The sequence below is a fragment of the Aureobasidium pullulans genome, assembly GCF_000721785.1.
Source record: "Aureobasidium pullulans EXF-150 unplaced genomic scaffold scaffold_11, whole genome shotgun sequence".
Classification (NCBI taxonomy): domain Eukaryota; kingdom Fungi; phylum Ascomycota; class Dothideomycetes; order Dothideales; family Saccotheciaceae; genus Aureobasidium; species Aureobasidium pullulans.
Genome location: NW_021941031.1, coordinates 236,742 through 257,578, shown reverse-complemented (window position 1 = coordinate 257,578; position 20,837 = coordinate 236,742). Strand labels below are relative to the sequence as shown.

At 48.9% G+C, this 20,837-nt stretch overlaps 6 protein-coding genes across 6 annotated transcripts; 1 reads left to right on the top strand and 5 right to left on the bottom strand.

Annotated features, from left to right (window-relative positions):
- Nucleotides 1–1,215: 1,215 nt before the first annotated feature.
- M438DRAFT_346349 (uncharacterized protein) lies at nt 1,216–5,454 on the bottom strand. The gene is made up of 3 exons (XM_029905652.1): nt 4,404–5,454; nt 3,385–4,356; nt 1,216–3,335 (listed from the first exon to the last, which is right to left on the bottom strand). The coding sequence occupies exons 1-3, from the start codon at nt 5,158–5,160 to the stop codon at nt 1,306–1,308; spliced, it is 3,759 nt and encodes a 1,252-aa protein (XP_029759583.1). The 5' UTR covers nt 5,161–5,454; the 3' UTR covers nt 1,216–1,305.
- A 2,969-nt stretch (nt 5,455–8,423) lies between these two features.
- On the bottom strand, nt 8,424–12,015 carry M438DRAFT_298484 (uncharacterized protein). Its single transcript, XM_029901993.1, has 3 exons — nt 11,830–12,015; nt 9,470–11,776; nt 8,424–9,414 (listed from the first exon to the last, which is right to left on the bottom strand). Exons 1-3 carry the CDS (start codon nt 11,909–11,911, stop codon nt 8,684–8,686), a joined length of 3,120 nt encoding a protein of 1,039 aa, XP_029759582.1. The 5' UTR covers nt 11,912–12,015; the 3' UTR covers nt 8,424–8,683.
- A 986-nt stretch (nt 12,016–13,001) lies between these two features.
- On the bottom strand, nt 13,002–14,270 carry M438DRAFT_346346 (uncharacterized protein). The gene is made up of 2 exons (XM_029905651.1): nt 14,025–14,270; nt 13,002–13,977 (listed from the first exon to the last, which is right to left on the bottom strand). Exon 2 carries the CDS (start codon nt 13,961–13,963, stop codon nt 13,205–13,207), a length of 759 nt encoding a protein of 252 aa, XP_029759581.1. The 5' UTR covers nt 13,964–13,977; nt 14,025–14,270; the 3' UTR covers nt 13,002–13,204.
- Nucleotides 14,271–15,263: 993 nt separating this feature from the next.
- Nucleotides 15,264–15,952, bottom strand: M438DRAFT_32109 (uncharacterized protein). The gene has a single exon (XM_029902903.1). The coding sequence runs from the start codon at nt 15,839–15,841 to the stop codon at nt 15,470–15,472; it is 372 nt and encodes a 123-aa protein (XP_029759580.1). The 5' UTR covers nt 15,842–15,952; the 3' UTR covers nt 15,264–15,469.
- Nucleotides 15,953–17,150: 1,198 nt separating this feature from the next.
- M438DRAFT_406351 (uncharacterized protein) lies at nt 17,151–18,617 on the top strand. Its single transcript, XM_029909840.1, has 2 exons — nt 17,151–17,833; nt 17,889–18,617. The coding sequence occupies exons 1-2, from the start codon at nt 17,495–17,497 to the stop codon at nt 18,303–18,305; spliced, it is 756 nt and encodes a 251-aa protein (XP_029759579.1). The 5' UTR covers nt 17,151–17,494; the 3' UTR covers nt 18,306–18,617.
- A 576-nt stretch (nt 18,618–19,193) lies between these two features.
- Nucleotides 19,194–20,829, bottom strand: M438DRAFT_320451 (cyclin). Its single transcript, XM_029902876.1, has 5 exons — nt 20,608–20,829; nt 20,470–20,551; nt 20,284–20,412; nt 19,892–20,234; nt 19,194–19,841 (listed from the first exon to the last, which is right to left on the bottom strand). Exons 1-5 carry the CDS (start codon nt 20,820–20,822, stop codon nt 19,396–19,398), a joined length of 1,215 nt encoding a protein of 404 aa, XP_029759578.1. The 5' UTR covers nt 20,823–20,829; the 3' UTR covers nt 19,194–19,395.
- Between the last annotated feature and the right edge of the window lie 8 nt (nt 20,830–20,837).

The window sequence follows — 20,837 nt, the reverse complement described above, 5'->3', positions numbered from 1 at the left end:
GCTTCGAGGAAAACGAAGAGTTCTGTCAAGATCAAGTGCAGATCCTGAGACACAGTTAGCAGGACTCGAGGATTGCAATGTCCTCAGCTTTACGCCAATACCGACCGACGAAATCGTGGACACCGCCATCAGCAAAATCCTGGGACGGATGCACAACCCCTGCCCCTTCAAAGGCCCTACTGGAAAGGCATGCGTCGAGTGCGCCAAAACTCATCCCGACCCTGTAAGTGCCTCACTCTTCTCCACTGTCGCAATGCACAAAGTAATTTCTTCACCTCAAGCGTCCGTTGAGGAGCCACCCTCTCTGCTCAGAATACTTACTCTCAGTGGACACTCCTTCGATGTGAATATGTTTCTGCATTGCAACAGGTGGTCATTCCTGCTTCTAATTGTCTTGGGATGATTTTGTCCTCGAAGAGGAATCCTGATTGTGCCGAATCATAGGACTGCGGACGTCGCTGTGTGGAGTTAGCCAAAACCTGTGAGGCAAAGGCTGTCGAAATAATCAATGTCGCCATCAATGGCTCAATTCCTCCTGTGGGCTACAAGGAGAGAGAAAAGGAACCGTGAGTCGCTCCGGGGCTGGATGAATTGCTTTGATCAATCGGAGAAGAATGCTCAAATAGTTAGAGGACTAGCCAGTTAAGATTCCTTGTTCCTAATCAAGGATTGATAACTGGTTCATGCCTGTTTGTGGTCATGTTCGATACATGGAAGACCTGAAAGAAGTGGGCACGTAGACTAACAACAGTAGCAACCATACCCGCTCTTGTAATCAAGTAGATAAAGCCGTCTACTTAAGAAGTCTTACCGAGCGCGAGAGCTCTAATTTAATATCCGGTGTGCTTGTACTTTCGCTGAAGGCATTTCAGCGATCACAATTTCGGAGGTCACGTTAGAACTTCTAATACCTTGTTAGTTCTGTTCGATTGACTAGACTAAACACTGTATCAAGAGATCTTAACATCGACGAGTCTTGGCATGATTGTTGCTGCAATACAGGAGGTCTTCCAAGAAGCCTTAATTTCTGCGGCTCCTTTGTACGTAGCCATCATTCATAGAAGCGAAGGTGAATAGGCACGGTCAATCTAGCAACAACATCACATAGGTAGCGAAAGCGATGCTCGAACCACTTAAATTTAGAGAGTTGCAATAACGATTATGAGAACGAACAAGAAAAATATGATGATCTAGAAACGAAGTGCTAAAAGAGAATGCTCTCGCCGTCTAAGCCCCTCTCAAACCCACTGTCGAAAGGCACAATGATTTGTGTTTCGTGGATACTTCCACTGAGAGCGAACCTGACTAACCATTCTTTCCAGCCATTTTGCATTCTGCCGAGCAATAATGCCCCCAAGTGCCACCTTGTACTTTCGTGTTTTTGCAGCTAATTCGAGTGCAAGGTAGAGATTTGCCAGGGGTCTTGGTGACTCGCTTCGTCTTGCCACCCATAATCGATTTTTTCCTTGGTTCATCCGAAGTTTTACATGACTTTGAGCAGTACTTGCCATACTTTTCGCCGAGAGGAGAGTGACTGTGACAAGGGGGATAGTCACATTTCCTGTAGTCGGGGCGCTTCCTTGGTGGTGCATCCTCATCTGAATCACCTTCTGCCTTGCATCGACTTGAACAATAGGACCCGTATATCGTTCTGAGAGGTGCGTGATTGATACATCCGTCCAATCGACACTTGCGAAAGTCCGGCTCGTCTGGTCCCAACATTGATAAAACAGGAATTGCGAAGTTCTGAGGCTCGATTTCCCATTGGAGGCGGCAGACTTTCGAGCAACAAAGAGACTGGTCAAGCGTTTCGTTGTTGCAAAGCGAGCGCGCGCAGACATTTCTTTTTTCCCGCTCGTATGTCAGTTTTCCATCAGCCAGTACGGGCGGTAGAGACTGCAAGCCTTTTTCCTTGTCGTACAGGCAAGCACTCGAGCAAAATTTGTTGTAGTTCGAACTTCGCGGTACACGGTTCTGACATCCCATCCGAGCACAAATACGCACGTATAAGGTTTCCACAGCGGTCGCGATACCTGCCGATTTCTTTTTGCAAATTTCCGAACAAAAACTGCCATAGAGACGGGTTGAGAGAACAGCTTCGAAGCAGCCAGGCGCCAAGCACGTTTCCCTGTCGATAACCTCAAACTTCCTTTTGTTCAATTTGATGGACTCGATTGTGTCGACGACATTTCCCTCGAATATCTCGCGGCGGCGGTCTTTCTCCAACAACCTACGATAAAGGTCTCCATGATCGAGACAGAGTCGTTCCCCACCGTATGATCCAACAGCTGGAGAAGTACAAGCGGGAAAGATGCAGTCGATGGTGACTTTTTCCTTCCGATGACAGCTTATGCATCGGCAGGTACAAATATCCGGGCAGACACATGTCGGTAGGTCAACGCAAGGGCAGGCGAGAAATGACATGCAATGCTTGCAAGAGCATACGCAATCCGCACCATGGCCAGTCTCTGCACATCCGCATGTATGTTTGCCTGCGTATATGACATTTATCGGGATGTCAATGCAGTCTTGCAAAAATTCGTTCCACTGCTTGATATGAGCCTTGTCGAACATTCTGGTCAATGGTTTGGTCAAAGCATCAGGAATCTGCGTTGACGATTCTCCTTGAAATCGTGTTCCACAGGCTCGAGCGTAGTTCTCCGCGGCAGAAAGCTTGAGTTCGATATCATGCTGTAGCTCAACCGCACAAGGAACCCATATGACAGGCTTGACAATCGGCCGATTGCGCTTTGATGGCGGGCTTCGTCTTTGCTCCTCGAGTTGTTGATCGGCGGCAGTCAACTCAGGACGAATGCGGGATTCTGCCACGTACAGAGCGTCGTTGATTGGGAGATTGGTACCATCATCCCAGAGAAAGGACATGAACATGTGACCAGCTGTTTCGTGAACTTTCGTGCAGAACTCGTGGGTCTTTGCGCTTCTTGAAGCACGATCCACAGATGTTGACAAGATGAGAGCTTTTCTCGAAATTGCTATAAGCTTATCCTCTAAGAGGTCCAGAAAGTCTTCTGAGTAGGCAGACACTTCTTTTGCCTTGACGTAATGGATCGAAATTCCGGACGGTATCATGGCCTCGAGAAACCTCTGCTGACGCACTAGGGATGGCTTGACGCCATCGTGCTCCGCAGTACCTCCCGGCGTTGGAGAGACTCTGCACACAACGACTGCTTCAGTCACTTTGTGTAACCTGAAAGCTTCAGAAACAACGTATTGCAGTGCTTGAAATTGCAAGCTTTTTGGACCTGCTGCCATGGTACGGATCATCGCATGCTTCATGAGACCATACTTGCCGATTTCCGATGCTGTATGCCGACCTTCCTGACATTAGCATACCATTGTCAATGGAGGTTCGTCACGACTTACCAATCATGATTTGTTGCTTGATCACCTCTTTTTGCAGACACACATCCACCCAATCTCGAGGATGATCTCCCACACCTCTCGTGAACCACCGACCTTTTCCCAAGACGATGTCGACTTTATCAACTCTTCTCGTCATGCGATCCGGATTGCTTGTGAGAAAAACAAGTGGTAGATCATCCGGTAGGTCACTGAAGGTCTTTCTGTCCCAAATTGGGTGCTTATTCGATGAACATAGCTCAATAACGACCGATATTTCGTCTCCGATTGTCAGCTCACTAAAGGGCGAATCACTACTGATCAACATAGCCCAAATCTGTCTCGGTATCGATGTCTTTGATGGTACTGAGTCCTCTGTGGATTGTCGGAGTACGAAAACCCACCTAATCGGCATCCTGGAGGTGGCAGATACTGACATGTTGGGAGCCCGATAGTCCTGCGAGTTCTCCGCTAGAGCGTTCCGAAGAGCGATGGACATCTGCCGGGATGACCTGTTTTGACATCGAGAACCACTCACTCTGAATAGAGGTTGGCCATTAGGCAAGTGCTGCGGCTTTGTCGTAACGGAACGGCTGCCAGTTGCCACATCTAGGTGACAGCGTAGGAGCTCGATGGAGCGCGACAATTCATCAGCACTGGGCTCATCTTTGAAGGACAACAGTAGGGAAAATCTTTTTCCAGCAATGTTCTCAACGACGTGAACGTGCTGTCCATTGTCCATGAAGAATGACGGTACCAGAGCCCTGACAGACGCGAGATACTTCGTGCCCGAGAACCAAACCGCCACAAGAGCCTCACTCTGTTGTTGTTTCTGTACGGTGGTGTAATATTTGGTGTTCTCAAGTTCGAGTAGATCTTTCACGTTGTTGAAGGAATGCATGATCTTTTCTAGCTCAGGGCACCTGAGTATTCGTCTCAAACTCTCGATCGAAGCTTTTGTGGTGATTTCGGTCGACGGAAGATTTGTGATCATACCTGAACGAGTCAGTATACGAAGAAGTAGACAATCAGCTTTGACATACCAACGAGATCGCACATCCTGATCCTATGATTTGCGAGGAAGCCAAGAGCCTTGGAGATGTCATGATGGTTGAGGCGTAAGTCTGTCGCCAAAATGTGCGCGAAATCTTGATACTCCTTTGCAACCCCGTCGCTTCCTTGCAAGAAGTCGTTGCAAAGGTGCTTTTTCATCGTGAGAAGACAGACTTGGATGTTGCTCTCGTCGCCAACCATATACCCCGAGAAGATGTTTTCTGTCTTTGTCGCTGCCAGAGGATCTCTGGCCATATTGATCTTGACGTCTGCATCTGCTGTTATCCATGAACCGATCATGAACTTGGAATTCGTCACAGCCTCAGGTGCTTGCGCCTGGATGTCGGACCAATCGATGCCGGGTGGTAAACTGTGAACGACGAATCGAATCTCGCCATGTCTGATATTGCAGCAAGCTTGTGGCCTGGCAATACTGATCGGGCTGCCAATTGCATTCGAGAAACTACTCACGAGGTCCTGATGAAACTCGTCGGTTAAGGGTAGAAAAGTCGGCACTGGATTGGGGAACTCTTGCTTGACAAAGTGCTGAGCGTCGAAGTTGTGGGCAGTAGCATCCTCGGAGTCGTCGAACTCGTCGTCTTCGTCGTCGGAGATAATGATTGTGTCGTCGTCGTACAGATCGAATGTCGGCGAGGGAACCGGGACGCCGTCTGAATCAAGCTCTTGTTTGATCCTGGGCGATGTTGGAGGCGAGGACCTCGGCTCAACCTTGACCCTGGAGGCCATGTTGAATGAAGCCTGGGTCGAAGTGGTGTGGCATTGCTGGATAGAGCGAGAAAAGGCAGCTGGACTTCAACGTGCAAGGCTTCATCGCTGAAGGCAAGAGCGACTATCGTGTATGTGAGCGGCTAACGGTCAATCAACTATGACAACTCTCTTGCTGAGGCAGGGGCGACGAGCAATTACGTAGAAGCTCGGACACCATAGTTGCTATTTCCAGTACGCAGCTGTGCACTTTACGTGCGTCCAGTGAGAACGCATCAAGATAATAGCTCGTGTGTTCATTGCAGCAGTAGTGCGTATCCTCACTGTTCCAAATTTAGTAAGTCCGACTGCGGAAAAAGGAGAGAAGGATGATGACGGACTGGGCAGCGCGGTTTGGCTTACTTAGCACACGGGACCTTGCAAAGTCATGCGAGTAGATTTCGGCTTTCTTTGTCAAGCATTCTCGAAACACGAGGGTTCTGATTTCCCTCGATCTGGTTGAGTGCAGCCGTGAAAATCTCGAGCGTGCTGGTTGAGTCGCAAAATCACAGATGATATATCATATATTCCCTCGAATGTCCTGGCTAAGCAGTGGTCGGAGATAGACTACGTCTACCTACCCCATAAGGGGTAATCGTAGGTGTTCCTGGATAAGCCTGCAGTTTCCACCCCCTAGGGAGTATCTCGAGAAAGCACTGCGTGTCTACACCTTAGGGAGTATCTTGAAAAGAGCCCGTGTTTTTTACACCCTAGGGGGTACCTTGATTATAAGGTAAGCGTGAGTTGTATGATATTGTTCGACCCCAGGGTTGAATGTTAATGAACCCCAGGGTTCAACGCCTCGGAGGGAACGATACTATTCAACCCTAGGGTTGAATAATCTCTCTATCCCTTGACGATTGAACCGCTTTCCGCGAGGGAAGTGCCTCTAGCAACATTGTTCAACAGCGTCAGGTCTTTCTAAAGAGAAATCAGCTTTCGCTGACTCTAGCGAAACGATACGGCCGACCACAAGGGAGAAGCCGAAGCCGGCCATATATTAACGGTCACTCGCTTAAGGAATCCACGGGACAGGTGAACCGTTGATTTCTTGACGGTCAACACGTTTAGCGGCATTTGAACCAAGTACGGGTGACACGCAGACCGCCAAATTATTAATGGTTCATAAAATCATGCGGATTATAACGTGTAACCAAAGACAAGGCCGATGTTGGCTAGGCTTAGCAAAACGACAACATGTGGTCTTAAGTAGAGAGGAAAAAACATGAGAGTGGCAAAAAGGATGACAAGGATTTGAGGGGAAATAGCAACCAAGACAAGAAAGAATAACGTTTATAATGGGACACCTAGGAGGAAATGGTGCAGAACCGGTCTAAGCAGACGAATTTGACGAGCAGTTCGTGTTTGTTCAAGTTGTCTGCCAGTGCTTCAGACAAATTACAAATCTTGTTACATAGCACTTCCGGTCACACATTGCAAGCAATATATACCAACAATCTGCTCCAAAAGTGTCTCTTCGGAGACATCTGTCAATTTGGTGCGTCTGGTCGAACGTAATTTATCCACGGACGTATCGCTAACAAGCCGCTAGAAACTATACAGAGAAGATTAGCATGGCCCCTGCACTAAGGATGGTGAGTTCGAATCTAAGCATCGTCAAAACTTTGACACAAACTAACATTCCACAGACACATGCAAGTAAGCACACACGTCCAACGACCTCCTAAACACCAACCAGCATACTAATTGCCTAATTTAGACAAGTGACTTAACACATTTTTTTTTTGCTTTTGAGCCGGTAAGATATGTCAGAAGTGTTTCTTTTTGGCCCCAATAGACAGGAAGTTGATGAAAAGCCTCGAAAACGACTTGTTTTGGCCTAATCACGAGCGACAGCCAAATTGACCATGGTAGTCTAACTGCTAGTCATTACATAGATGGATCCGAAAACAAGAGCATTCTCTCTTTGCACTTCGTCTCTAGATCATCACATTCTTCTTGTCACTTTCCATAATCATTGTTGCAACTCTTCAAATATAAGTGGTTCGAGCATCACGTTCGCTAGATGTGTGATATTGTCGCGAAGTCGATTGTGTATTTTTAGTGTGCTTATAGTGTCTATTCATCTTCGCTTCCATGAATGATGGCTACGTACAAGAAGCCACAAAAACTAGAACCATGGCGCTCCTCCGCTCAATGACAAGCACTCGTCCCACTCTATCTTTCCGGAGGTGCGCAGTATGGGCTTTTTTCTGGACCTTGTAAGCTAAGACACATAATTCATGGATTCCAAAGATCCGAAATTTCTTGTTTATACGGCTTAGCAAAGTGACCAGGTTAGTTGATAACTCTCATAATCAGAAATCTGCACAGTCTGGCGGAAGACAGTCTGAATCCCACCATGCTACATGTAAGGATCGACGAGAATTGAATGGTTCGACTCATTGCTGCATTGTTTGAGCCTTGGATGTACGGCGTCACTTGTGCTGTTGGCCTCTTGCACTCAGTTCTAATGCCGCTGATTGTAAAAACCATTAGGGCTTTAACGGTTCAACTGTCCGCTGTGTGTGACGTGAATGCCACTGATTGTAAAACCATTGAGATTCTAACGGTTCACCTGTCCCCTTCGTGTGATCCGAATACCGATGATTGCATTGACCATTAAGATCTTAACGTTCTGACCGTCCTGTACAGTCTCTAAGCAGACGACGGGTGTGATCTGCCCAAACTTGGCCTCTCGCCCTCTCCTCTCCGAACAGACTCGTCTTCACGTTAATTCTAGCGGGCCACAGCTCTGGCTTCGCTTCTTCGTATGTCAGTGTCCATTGTGTTGTTGATGTCGTTTCGCTAGATACAGCGAAGAAGAGGTTCGCCTTTCCATGTTCTTTCACTAGATCCCGCGAAAATCAGCCTTAACTTGGTCCACACGCTCTGGTACAGCGTCGTCTATGCCTTCTCATCTTCTGTATAGGATCTTGATGCTTCCAATAGTGTGGACCATATATCTCTGCTCCTCTAGCATGTCGTCTGCAGCGGTCCCGTTGAAGTTGACAGAAGAAGGTAGTATGTAGAGTGCGTCGTCGAAGTGACGGCATAGTGCTTTCTGATAGCTTGGCCCGCAGCAGCAGACGAACCTTGCTCCAACGACTACGCCGCCCACATTCCCTCTGGCTTTGCCGCCGGCAACTCGGGTTTTGCCCATGGAGATCTCTCCTTCTTCAATGGCTTCGCTGCCCCTCAGCCTCCCCCTGGCTTCGGCTATGGAGATCCTTCTCAAGTCAACGGCTCCACTGTTGATTAGACTGCAGATATTGATGTAGTCTTACAAGTCGTATCTAGTCATCAATACCCTAACTGAACATCCCAAAGATACACGCCGTGCGCGCGTAGATCATCAACATCAGTAGTTTCGACAAAGACATCGACTTAACTGGCTTGCATCACAACATCCTGCACGGGTACGAAACCCATCAAAAGTATCAAAAACTGCATTTGGGTATCTTCCTAACTTACACTCTTTCCACTCCCTCCCATATCCCCCGATCTACCCCCAAGGCAATACCCTCAACCCTTGCAACCCTTGGCCTTGTCCCGCCTTCATCCTCTGCACACCGCTCCTCCCCACACACCCATAATGAATGACCTCGTTATCCGGATACACCCTAACAGCCGAATTGCCAAATCTCTTATGACAGACGCGACAATGGTCGTCTTCTCTTATCACCACCCTTCTACTTCTTCCACCTTTACCTTGAGCATGTTCAGGGCCGAGAAGCAAGTCAGAGGAGAGGTTGGTTTTGAGGATGGCTTGGAGGGATGTGATGATGCGTTCTTCGCGGACGACGGTGTTGGCGCTGCGGATGCGGCCGAGGAAGTAGGAGTTCAATTCGCTGACGTGGAGGTCGGAGGGCATGAGATCTAGTGTGTTTGCTGCAGGAAGGCGGGGACCGTGTTTCGAGAGAAGTTGCAGTGCAGGCTCCCATTGCACTTTGTGCGGTGATGGCGGTTTGAGGTAGAGGGACAGCAATGTAGTATAGACGTTCGGCTGCTGGTCCTCGGGATCGGTGGACATGCTACTCTTTTCGTAGGTCTGGCTGCCGGTGTTGGGGTTTGAGCCGACGGGCGCTGGCGATGTCGAAGTCGAGAGGTAAATTTTGTTGCAATATTCTTCTGCTTTTTCGTGGTCTTGGATCTGGAAGACATAGATCTGGAGAGCTTGCTTGTGGTTACCCATGGCGCAAAGGACGATCGCACGAGCTTCGTAAACATCGGGATCTGCGAGTTTGTGTTAGTATACTTGGTATCTGTAGGAAATGACGGCGCAAATTACCATCAGCAGGCAGCTGGTTGAAAGTCTTGAGTTTATGGTATTGCGTGCTGTTACGCAAAAACTCTTCCAACTTCGTCCGAGCTTGGTTTCGCTCTTCATCGCTGCTTCCTTCTCTGTCTCGTAGTTTCTCCAAATACAAATCGACCAGTTTCTGGTGGAACTCCGGCGTCTTGTCGTTGAGTTCAAGAATGACATGCTCCAGATATTGCACTGCAAGCGACTTGTCCAATGGAACAAGAAATTTCAACACCTTGTCTTTGGGCAGATTTGCGGCGTTCTTAGTATCTGCAACAAATATCTCCATACCCTTTTTCGAATCAACCTTTATTGGCCACTCCGCGAATTCCAGGATGATGTCGATGAGTTCAGCAGGCAAATTCTGCAGATATCCGATGGTCCTGTCTGGTCCTCTCAAAGCTGGCATGACCTCTTCTGCGGCCTCATTACGACCAAACTTTTCTAACAATTCCAAGGCTTCACGATGCAGCTTCTTGCCATAAAGGAAGTCAATAAGGTCATTGTATCTTCCACTTTCGTAGAGCTTCTCTTCAACAACAAGAGGGTCGCAGAAGTTGTCAAGGCGGAATAGTGGTCCAGCGAGTGACGGCAGAGCGAGCATGTAGGCGCGGAACAAGGTAGTATCGACCAGCTTAGCGACTTCCAACAACTCAGCTTTCCAATCGATATTCTCGGCACCTTCAGGAAGCTCAATAAGATTGCTGAATGATGGCGTAGTACCTTCGGTCAATTCAACCTTGAGTGTACCATCCGTGTTCATATGTCGCTGGACTTGAACACGAGATTGAGCTAGGTATGAACATAATGCCATGACGGCAGCTTTCAAATCAGATCCAGTCAATGGCGCATCCTTTGCAGGCTTTTCGCGAGGAGCTTCACTCGTCGTACGGAAAGAGCGAATGGATGCAGTATCAGAATCATCCTTAACCGCCGATGGCTTGAACTTGCCCAATACTGATTTTGTAGGAGTTGGTGTGTTCTTGACCTGATCTTCCGTTTGCGACGAGTTTTCCTCCGCAGCACTAGTCTCTCCAGAAGGCTCATCCGTATCAGTAAGCTCCGTAGGCTCTTCAATAGTCGAGAGATCACCAGCGATGGACTTCGGATATAGTGAAACAACACGCTTTGGCGGAGCAGAAACGTCGGTAAACAGATCCAACGCTGGTCTATACTTCTGTTGAGAGAACAGGTTCTGGGCTTTGAGCATGCTAATCTCTCTGATCGAACCCTGTTTGTCCTTGAGAAGTGTATCTTCCAGCATGTTGAGAAGACTGATGGCCTCATCGAATTTTGTCTTCTCGACAAGCTGGCTGACCTGAGCCTCATAATTCAGAGCAACCATACGCCAGATACACCTGTCACTAGCAACAAGAAAGCCTTTACCAGCATGCGCCAAGCTGATATTGGGCTGAGGAACATGAAGTATTGAAGCGCCTGGTAGAGGGATGGTCTGTAATAGGTTCAGTGTGTCGGGACTTCTGACATCCAAAGCTCCCTTCGCGGTCTGTTGTAGTGAGAGTAAGTAGGGGTAAGAGTATCCTAGGGCTTCAGGAGCGAATGCCCATGGTATTTGACGTTTATCGGCAGGCTTCGCATCTGTGTCGATGAACAGAGTGTTGACATCCTTCGCAATAAGCATTTTGTTGTTTGTTAGATTTGTTGCCATGGGTTTCGGAACCCAGCTTCCCATTCCCATATAGCCCATGCCCGACGAACTGACAGCACCAAATCTGACATTGCCGGTCGGTGTAGGTTTGATGACATCTGCCACAGCTAAAGTCTCAATATCAATGATTGAGAACCCGGGATCCAGACCAACCAGCATCTTTGTTCCAGTAGCCCATAGTAGTGACTTGGGAGAGTGTGGTAATGTTATCTCTTGAACCTCAGGGGACAATTCCATATCTTGCCAACTCCACCAGAGAATACGACGCTTGACAGCAACAGCCAGACGTGATACGAGCGACGGAATATCGGTGACGGGGTCTTTGATGACATTCGAGGTTACGGCGAAAGCAGTTGCGCCCTTGGTCTTGTCCAGCTTCTCCTGCAATTGGAACGTCTGAAGGTCGTGTATTGAGACATGACCGTCGGACAGCGAGACGAGTATGTTCGCTTCCTTGATGATTGCCAATTGTTGGATTGCTCTTCTTGAGAACTTCTCTTCCTCCCGCACAAGGTCGACAGCGCGTGTCTTTGACGGTGTCGCATCTGGGCTTGTCTCGGGTACTTCGTTGACGCGGTATATACGGAGCGTGCCTGTACTGAGGCCTACAAGAAGTCGGTCGCCTGCACATCACCTCGTCAGTCTTGCCATGCCTCATCATAGACTGACAACATACCATATGCTAAGACCGACTCGATCTTGGACTTGTCTTGTTGTTTGAGCTCATAGATGGGCTGCGCGCGAAAGGCCGACAACATGGCGACCTTTCACCATGAACTGATTCGGTTCAAATTCGGTGATGCCTCTGGTCGGTATCGTCTTGAGCTTTTGATCAATTACAGAGCTTGTCACTGCACCTCGTCGTCGCTGTCGCATCACCTTGGTCGACCGCAATGACGCCCGTGCCCTGATCTGGGAAGGTTTGCCGACTGCCGAAATCACCACCAAGACACTCCAAAGCTTCCCCCATCTCACTTCTCTCGCAGACCACATATTTTTCGCTGCAAGCATGGTAGGTCTTGCCTTGTTCATCACTATCATCTGATCAGGCCAGGTCACCTTCTTGCTTTCTGAACGTACATCGAAGCTTCTGTCGCTGCCAAACAATTTGTGAATCCCTTCACAGCTAGGTGACAAACATCAGCCATCATTCCGATCCTGTTCAAGCTTCATCTTGGAGACTCTCACACACTATTCCAAACATCTTCTGTTTATCTTCTGTTTTGAGACTGATTATAACTTATGACTGATTACAACTTATGATCGTTGCCATGAGCATACAACAGATGCGTGATATGGATGGATGTATTATGTACCGCACCCGCCTGCTCGTGTGTCCAAAGCTGATCATACACACACGATATCGTCGTAACTGCCTTTCATGGCGAAGACGCGTCAACAGCTTGACTTACATGCGCTACAAATCTCCTTTTCGGCGTTCTAGCATGCTCGTCGGTATCTCTCCCGCCCTCGAATGTATCCATGTAGTTTGAGCACTATTGTGAAGAGGCAGAGTGGCTACAAGGGACACTTCCACGTCCAGTAAGAGTCCTCATCACATCCGCCGGGGTGTTCGATTACGGACAATTCATGCATCTAGAAGTTACTGGCGCATGTGGATGTGATGGTGGATGTGCGGCAAGGAGGCTGTGCAACGAACCGGAGTCACGGGTGAGCTACACACTAAACTCGAGGCACTACTTTTAGACCGACCTGTTTTTATATAAACGAACGCCCAGCCTACTTGATCTAAGATCGCGTGAGATATTTTCTGTCCCTATGTAGGTTCAAATGTTGATTGATTTGATTGTATCATCGGAAAGATACTGCCAGAGTGGAAAAAGCAAAACACCCCTCGACAAAGCAAAATCAACACCACCACTTGCTGGAAGAACAAAGAAAATCATCAGATCATGAACTCATCATTAAGTCGGGTGACAAGGCATTCCCAAAACTCCTGGATATGACACTCCAGCCTCGCAAAGACAGATCAACCTACGACCGCTGGATATCAGCATTATGAAACCACCCAGCATATACCCATCACTACTTCAACCGCCAACACGATAAGAGGTCCACCCTCTCGGAGCACCTTCTCTTCTCTCCCTCCTTGGAGAATGTGTCTCCATATATACACCACCCACTCCGTCACACCAATGGGCTCTCTCCAACTCTTGATACTCTCCAAAGCTCACCACCTTACGATCTAAAAGGTGTCGGAACAGATCATGGTCAGCCCTATAGCCAGCACTGATCCTCTGGTTTCTATGATAGGCAGCCACATGCTCCAGCCTGTCATTCCAAGCATTGTCTGAAGTCCATCGATAGCTGCAGAATGGACATTGTGAGCGGGTAGGTGGGCGATGAGAGCGGAAGTGTGAGGTTGAATGCGTCATCCAGGATTCGGTATCGGTGAACTCTTCTCGGCAACCTAAGAAGGCGAAGGAACATTGCAACACCCCTGCTGGAGGTCGACGTATGTCATACCCTGACACTGATGAGTTGGCCTTCGAGGACGCTATACTGCCGTCGGAACCTGAGGTCCTTGTCGACATTGTTCCAAAGGATCGACCCAATGATGGCACATTCTCGAACGCCGTGGAGCTCAGACCACTGCTGGATGCCTTCGTGTCTGCTACAGACAGAGCCCCTGAGGAAGGAATGCTACTGTCGTACTGTCTAGCATCTACCCTGAGCCCGCCGGACACGGCGTAAGGATGGATGATCCTTTGTTCGAACCGAGAAGGGGTATATTGGTCCCAGTGCGCCATCACCGGTTCGTCCAGACGATTATGCGAACGTCGCGACATCGCCGAGTTGATTCCTATCCTCTCATCAGCACGAATTTCGAGTCACAAAAAGTACACCCACTTCGAACTTCGGATCCCAGGAAAAAAAGGAACAACAAAACAAAGCGGTGCCTCCCACCCAAGTTATACGAACACAGTCTTGGTCTTCCGTTTCTGCTACGGTGAGCAAGGCAGGTGGCAGACACGAGGCAGCTGAACACAAGAGCAATATAGCACTCGTTACTTCCGCTCGACCATTCTTCCAAAAGCACAACGATGGGTTCACCTCTAAAGCAACAGAGACGCTGCCCCGGCTGTAATCGTCCGCAACTTCGCTGCTGACAATCACAAGCCAGCCTTACTTGCCGATCAAAAGATGCGTGCAGCCCCTACTGCCGTACTTCCGACTTGGAACCACTCCCATCATCCACCTGCAATGGCCAGCAAAACCATCCAGTGCTGGCAAAGGAAAGTTCAGTGGTGAACTGGTGTTCTTGACCTTTTTCCAGATTCGATCCTATCCCACGAGCGAAAAAGAGGGGGTGATGCTGTCAAGGAGTTCTGGATGCTTTGGGTCTGAGATCGGGTAATCGACTAGGATAAGCTACATGCATGCATGCGTGCATCCGGGAACATTGGCGCATACAACAAATTGCACGCCACAATATCGCACAACACCATGCCCTTCACCGACGTGGAGATTGGGATCACGACAGGACGGCAAAGCAAGCTTATGGAGCTATCAGGCAAAGAGTATGAAGTTTTCGCGGAAGGGTAGCAAAGATGCTGCCCAAGCGGTTGTTTGACGGAGTCAAGGGGAAACTCGCAAAAGAGGGGAGCTGTTGAAGCTCGGCTGGGAATTATGAATATGCATTAGGATTATGCATGAGGCATGTGATAGCATCTTGGTGATGTATGATTGTACGAGACTGCAGACAGCTCACAGCACAACATTCGACGAATATCAACCAGATGGCAGTGATAAGAATAAGACAAGAGGATCAAGTGTCTCAAACAATGGTAAAAAAAATCCAGCTTGAGAGTGCTTCGTCGCAAACACCTCAAAGAGTCAAGGCTTGTGCTGTAGATAATCCTGTCGCTAGTATGATATTCATGTCCTAAAGGATATGCAGATAGACGTTTTAACACATCACGTTGCTCGAAGTTAGGACGCAGCTTTTCCCACTGTGTGTTGCCTGGTCCTCGATAGCCGAGAAGGTCAAGTACACCATGATATGTGGACAGGGTCAGTGGTTGAGCATTTTTGAACATGATCTTCTAGATATGTGCTCTTCCTCCACAACCTAGAATACTCACATGCGACACGATGTACAACAGGCGGACAAAAGCCGGGTAGGTCTCTGAACTTACCTGATCTACCTCTATAGATGCTTCCTAGACAAAGTCCCGAGTCTTGGTGAGAAGACGAAATCAAAACCAGAAAGTTGTCTGCTGGATGTGTATGGATGGCTTTCGCGACATAGTTTGTCTTGCTTCTGACACCGAAGTCTTTGGAGGAAAATGAATCTACAGCGAAGGGCTGGCTCCGCTGGTTGATAGAATAAATGCCGAATGTACAATCAACATTGAGTTCGTGTTTTTTGGAAGACAACGAAAACCGACAAGGCAGCAGTCGATGATCTTGTCAGAGATGAAGCCAGGAATCATGGGCGCACATAGGATTGAAACCACCAGCTGAAACAATAGCCTCGTCCACCAAAATTTCGACCATTTGACAGTATTGATTATCAAGGACCGGCTACGCATCCAACGAGACGCTCTCTGCGAAGGCGCAAGCAGGACAGTCGGAAAGATATCAGGCCATCCGCAAGAACTCGTGATACTGTGCAGATATGAAACATGCTTTGAACTTCCAAGAGACGCCTCGTGTATGCCCATGATCTCGGCGCGCTATCCACCACGTTCGTACGGAGCTGACACCGTTACCATATGGAGGGTGTCGAGTAAGTACTCAAGAATCCGCCAAGTAGAAGATGCTCGGCGCGTCTGCCCACGACATGATGGTCGTAGATAACACGAACAGCTGACTGGGGCACATCACCTTCCGCTGGAAAACATCGAAAGTCCATCATCTATAGGGCGTGTGTTTTGGTCCAGTCGCTATTCCATGCCTTCCAGACGTAGAGTTTTCGAGCAGCCAAGGTATTTCTTGACACGAGAGGGCCGAGACGGATATAAGGACAGCAACTCGAAGTTCACAATCATGAGGGCTTGATTCTGGTCAAAGTATGACATGGTCAAAGCCCAATGCGAAATGCTGTTTGTTGGATTTCTCGGCCGAGTTTTCATGGCAACGTTCAAACAAGAACTCGCACCGCATTGCATCACTTCTGAATTGTCATCTGAAATATCAATGTGAGCCTTGGAAAACCATGGACGAGGAGATCTTTTATCGGCCGTAATCCGGATACAAGAGTCTTGTATGTTTGCACTCATCAGAGTTTTGTACCTTGAGAATATCGTTGATGCCGCAGCCAAGCTTCTTGGAGATTGGCAGGTGTAGAGTAACTTTTGTCGATGTGAGCAAGCCACACTCCAAGGCCACACATGGTCGTGATGTCGTGAGTTAAAGGGAGAGTACTTGAGAGGGACTCTTGGTATTGAGGGCGGAGCAACATTATTGGCTGGGTAGTCGCCGGATCAGAGACCATGATGGCAGATCATCCGCCCAAGGCCGCGGCCAGATCTCCATGGAGGAAGAATAGAGATGCAACTCATAGAAAGATCAAGAGCTGTCTCAATTTGGACGTAATGCCAAACTGCTGAATATACGGTAGTCGTGAGGGCAGGGCACGATAGGCGAGATAAATTATAGGAGTCTTGGAGCTTACGTAGGTTGAACGACGCCTAGAAGACACAGCTGCCGGATTTCCGTAAGGGAATTGTCGCTCTGTCGTGTCGCATTGAGTAACGGGCCAAGTGCATGCTATGAGTCTTGGTAAAATTGGTGCGACAACACTCGAGCTCAGCTGGGGGCGCAGGACAAGGGGGTGTTTGACCGAATCTTTGCATAATCACGGTATTGGCGGCTTGGAAGAGAACAAAAAAGTGGTGGTCAAGAAACCAGACAGAACTGGGCGAGCACGAAGTGATCAAACGTGCGCCTTGGCATCGGGGAAAGTTGCACCTGCCGTAGCAAGGATCGAAGGAACGCTTCGTCGAAACAAACAGAGAAGGAGCGCAGCAACTGCCCTCTCGTGACGCCAAACAGCAGTCATAACACTTGAAGATGGTAAAACCTTGAAGAGGAGCAGCAACATCGGCGACGACAGGTAGATCAGATGGAGATCCAAACCATGGTTCTTGGCAAAACCATGGCCAAGGATAATAGCAGCCTTGGCTCCAAGACACGCCTAGTCTCTGTTCTTGTTGGCATTTCCTTTGGCAAACATGTCAAAAGAAGCACGACGGCCGGCCATGCGTGACTGACATGAGCTGCTTGTCTGAACGCCGCCTATAACAATCCATCGACTTTCGCCGTGTCAACTGAGGCAGCCTCGTATCTGCACCTGCCCGGATTTAAGCTGGACCATGGCCGATCGTTCTTCACACCGGCACTCGAATGCCTCGGATTCCGACTCTCAACACACCTTCCACATCGCTCAAAATGCTCCCTCGACACTACCAAAGCCACCGGCGCCCGCGGTCGTCCGCAACTCGCAAGGAGAGCTGAATGAGAAACATGAGGCTGGTAGCGACCATGATCTCGAGAAGCAGACCAACGTGTCGCCTCGCAGGAGTCGAGAAATGGCCGAGCGATATAATCCTTACTTTGCTCGCTCTCCCTACCAGTCCAGCATGTCTTCGGACGAGGACAACGATCTGGTAGATCAACGTTTACACCTCGAGTCCAAGGCCATCAAGATTTTGGTATGTCCATCTGTTTGCTTCAATACCATATCCCCTTGCTTACGTTATGTTATAGCTCTACCTATCTGGTCCTTGTGTCTTACTCTCCGGTCTACTGTGTATCTGGTCGCTGGTCGTCACCCTTTTCACCGTCCTCACCTACCCTCTACGATTCTTCTCTGCTTCCCGCCGATCACTGTCTGAAGAACTTCGCTCCCTTCTTGCCCGATCAAACCGTCTTCAACTCCGAGCAATCTACTCGTTCAACATCACCCAAGGAAAGAGTGTCTCAAGCCTGCTACTGGTTCATGTTCTGTCGCCTTTCACTGCCATGGCCGTCTCGCTCAGCGCTTGGGCTGTCGCTATCTACTGGATCTTCGCTGCCATGATTGGTGATCCGGACGGTACTGAAGGTGGAAATGACGGTAGAGCTACTGTCCTAGGCCTCAGAGCCTACTGGGAAATGTGGCTTTGCAAGGCCATGGTCCAATAACACACTCTAGACCCCGCGGGCGCCGATGCTATCACCCTGATGCTTCGGCCCACTCAGAGCAGTGTTCACTCTTCCACTCTTATCTGCGAATTTTGTGCCATTCAGGCTCCCGGATTTCTTTGTTTTTACCATCTAGCAAGGTGTTGGAGGAGTTTTGCATTTTTAGGCCGGTCTCCCCACCTCGCCCACGACCACGACGACAAGGCGATTTCCGCCATGCTTTTTTTTTCCAATTTGCTCATTTTCAGAACTATACCACTCAGCGTCAATACTATTATTATTAAACCCCACCAATTTCATACATCAATTCATAACGTGGACTGACTACTGCACGATTAGACCGCGTATCGTTTGAGTGACTTGTCTCCAAAAACCACAATGTCCACCAGATGTGTTTACCAAGCCCTGAGGCCATTTACTGCACCGCCCTCTGACGTGCCCACGCAAACTCCAACCTTCTCTATTCAGAACACGAGTCAACGATAAAGTTTCTGACAAGAACCGTTTGAAGTTGATGTTTCCGACTTCCACGGGCCAAGTCGGCATTATTCGCTTGGGCGTTAGTAGTCCTCATGGCAAAAAATTAGTGGACATGTATCGACTCAGCGCAAACTCGCCCATCAAACCAATACCAGCTCAGCTGGCTCATCTTCATTGGTCTAGTGGTCATGATTTCCGCTTGTCAAGAGAAATCTCGTCAAGCGCGGGAGACCGGGGTTCGATTCCCCGATGGAGAGCTCATGTTTTGCTCAGGTCTTGCCGGCCAACTTTTTTGGATCAGCGGATTCAATTTGTGCGATGCGGTGCAGAGGTAAGGATGTGATTGTGTTTTGTAGTGTGACAAGGAAAGCGCCAGTCTTTTGGGCGAAGCTTGGAGCCGAGAATTTTAGTACGAACTTCATTCTGGATTGTTATAACTACATCTAACACGTCGGGGGTATCTTCTTTTTGTGCACCCAGTCCTTATTGACAAGAACGAAAAACCTCTTGAACCACCGACTCCATGTAAACGCCTCCCTTATGCAAACCTGCCACCCGCTTGATGCAGAAAAGAAAATTTTCAGATCATGAAGGTCATGAAGACCCACGATTACTGACCAAGAGGAACATCGATCTCCTCTTCGTACTCCTCCCACTCGTCTTCGGCGAAGAACTTGGCCACGGTTTCCTTCTCACCACGAGCACGCTCAGCGGAGAGCATGAAGCGAACGGTACCATCCTTACCACGCTCGCCAACTCTGCTTCTAGCACCAGTAGCGGTAGTGGGGCCCATTGCAGGAGGAGAGTTAGGGCTCATGTTGGAGCCTGGAATAGCAGGTGAGACCGGCGAGTGCTTTGCGCCACCATTGGATGCGCCATTGAGCACAGATTTGTTTGCGGGTTCAACCCAGTTGCAGTAGCGAGGAATGTTAGAAGCGGTGGCTTCCTTGTTGAGAAGGATGCGGAGGGCGATGTAGTTATCCATGGAGAATTGGGGGCCGACAATGGTAGCATGGCGATGGTGAGTAAACAGGTCCAGTAAGTCCAGAAGGGTTTCTGCGCATTGGTTAGTTATGCCATAAGATGTAGAGACTTATGGAACGTACCCATGACCATGCCGCGGTCGGTGGACCATTTCTCGAGACTGGTACCCTGAGGTCCCACGATAGCATCCATGTTGAACTCGGTAGACATGTTCAGGAGACGGGCAGAAAGCTCAACACAAGCAATTGCTATGGTTGAGGTGGTCTGCTTCAGGGGGGCGAAGGTGCGGTAGACGTCGATGGACATGTCGTAAGCGGTCCTGCCCAAAGGATCCTTGGGCAGACCTGACTCCTTGACCACCTTGATCACGACTTCCTGGGGGTGTCTGCTTCTGAAGTCGAAGCCTGCTGACTCGAGCATAAGACGCTCCAGGCCAACAACTGTCTTTGATGGCTGCTCAAAGATCTGCGAGGAATTAGTCTTCGGATTCAAGACTCATGATCTCTAGACCTACCGGGTCATCGGGGCTCAAGTGCTCTGATGAGGGGAACTTGAGATTGTGAGCGGCGCAAAGAACCTCGCGCGACTTCTTCAAGGTGTCCTCGATCTTGCAAGCACAAAAGAGCGCGGCGGCTGCGGCATCCTATCGAAGATCAGTAAAGCCCTAATATAAGATTGCATAATGACAGAAAAAACATACTGCGAACATGTACTCGGTGTCGGCATGGACCAGGCGGAATTTGTGGTAATACACAACTGCGGTGTTGAAGGTGCGAACAGGCCTAGATGGAGCGACGGTCAGATGAGATAGTGCGCAACAACGACATGGAAACCTTACAACTGCAAGGCCTTTCTAACACTGTCAATGTATTGAACGCCTTGAAGACGGAGACTGTCCTCCTTATGTTCAGTCGCGCCAAGAGCAGCCAGACTGTTTCTTATGCTTTGTTCGAAGATGTAAGGCCTGGCGACCTGGATGTATGACGGGTGGGGTCCAACACCATTGGTATTGGGCGCACCGCCATTCTGCGAGATGTCTCTGTTTTGGCTCATGTTGAACGATGAGGT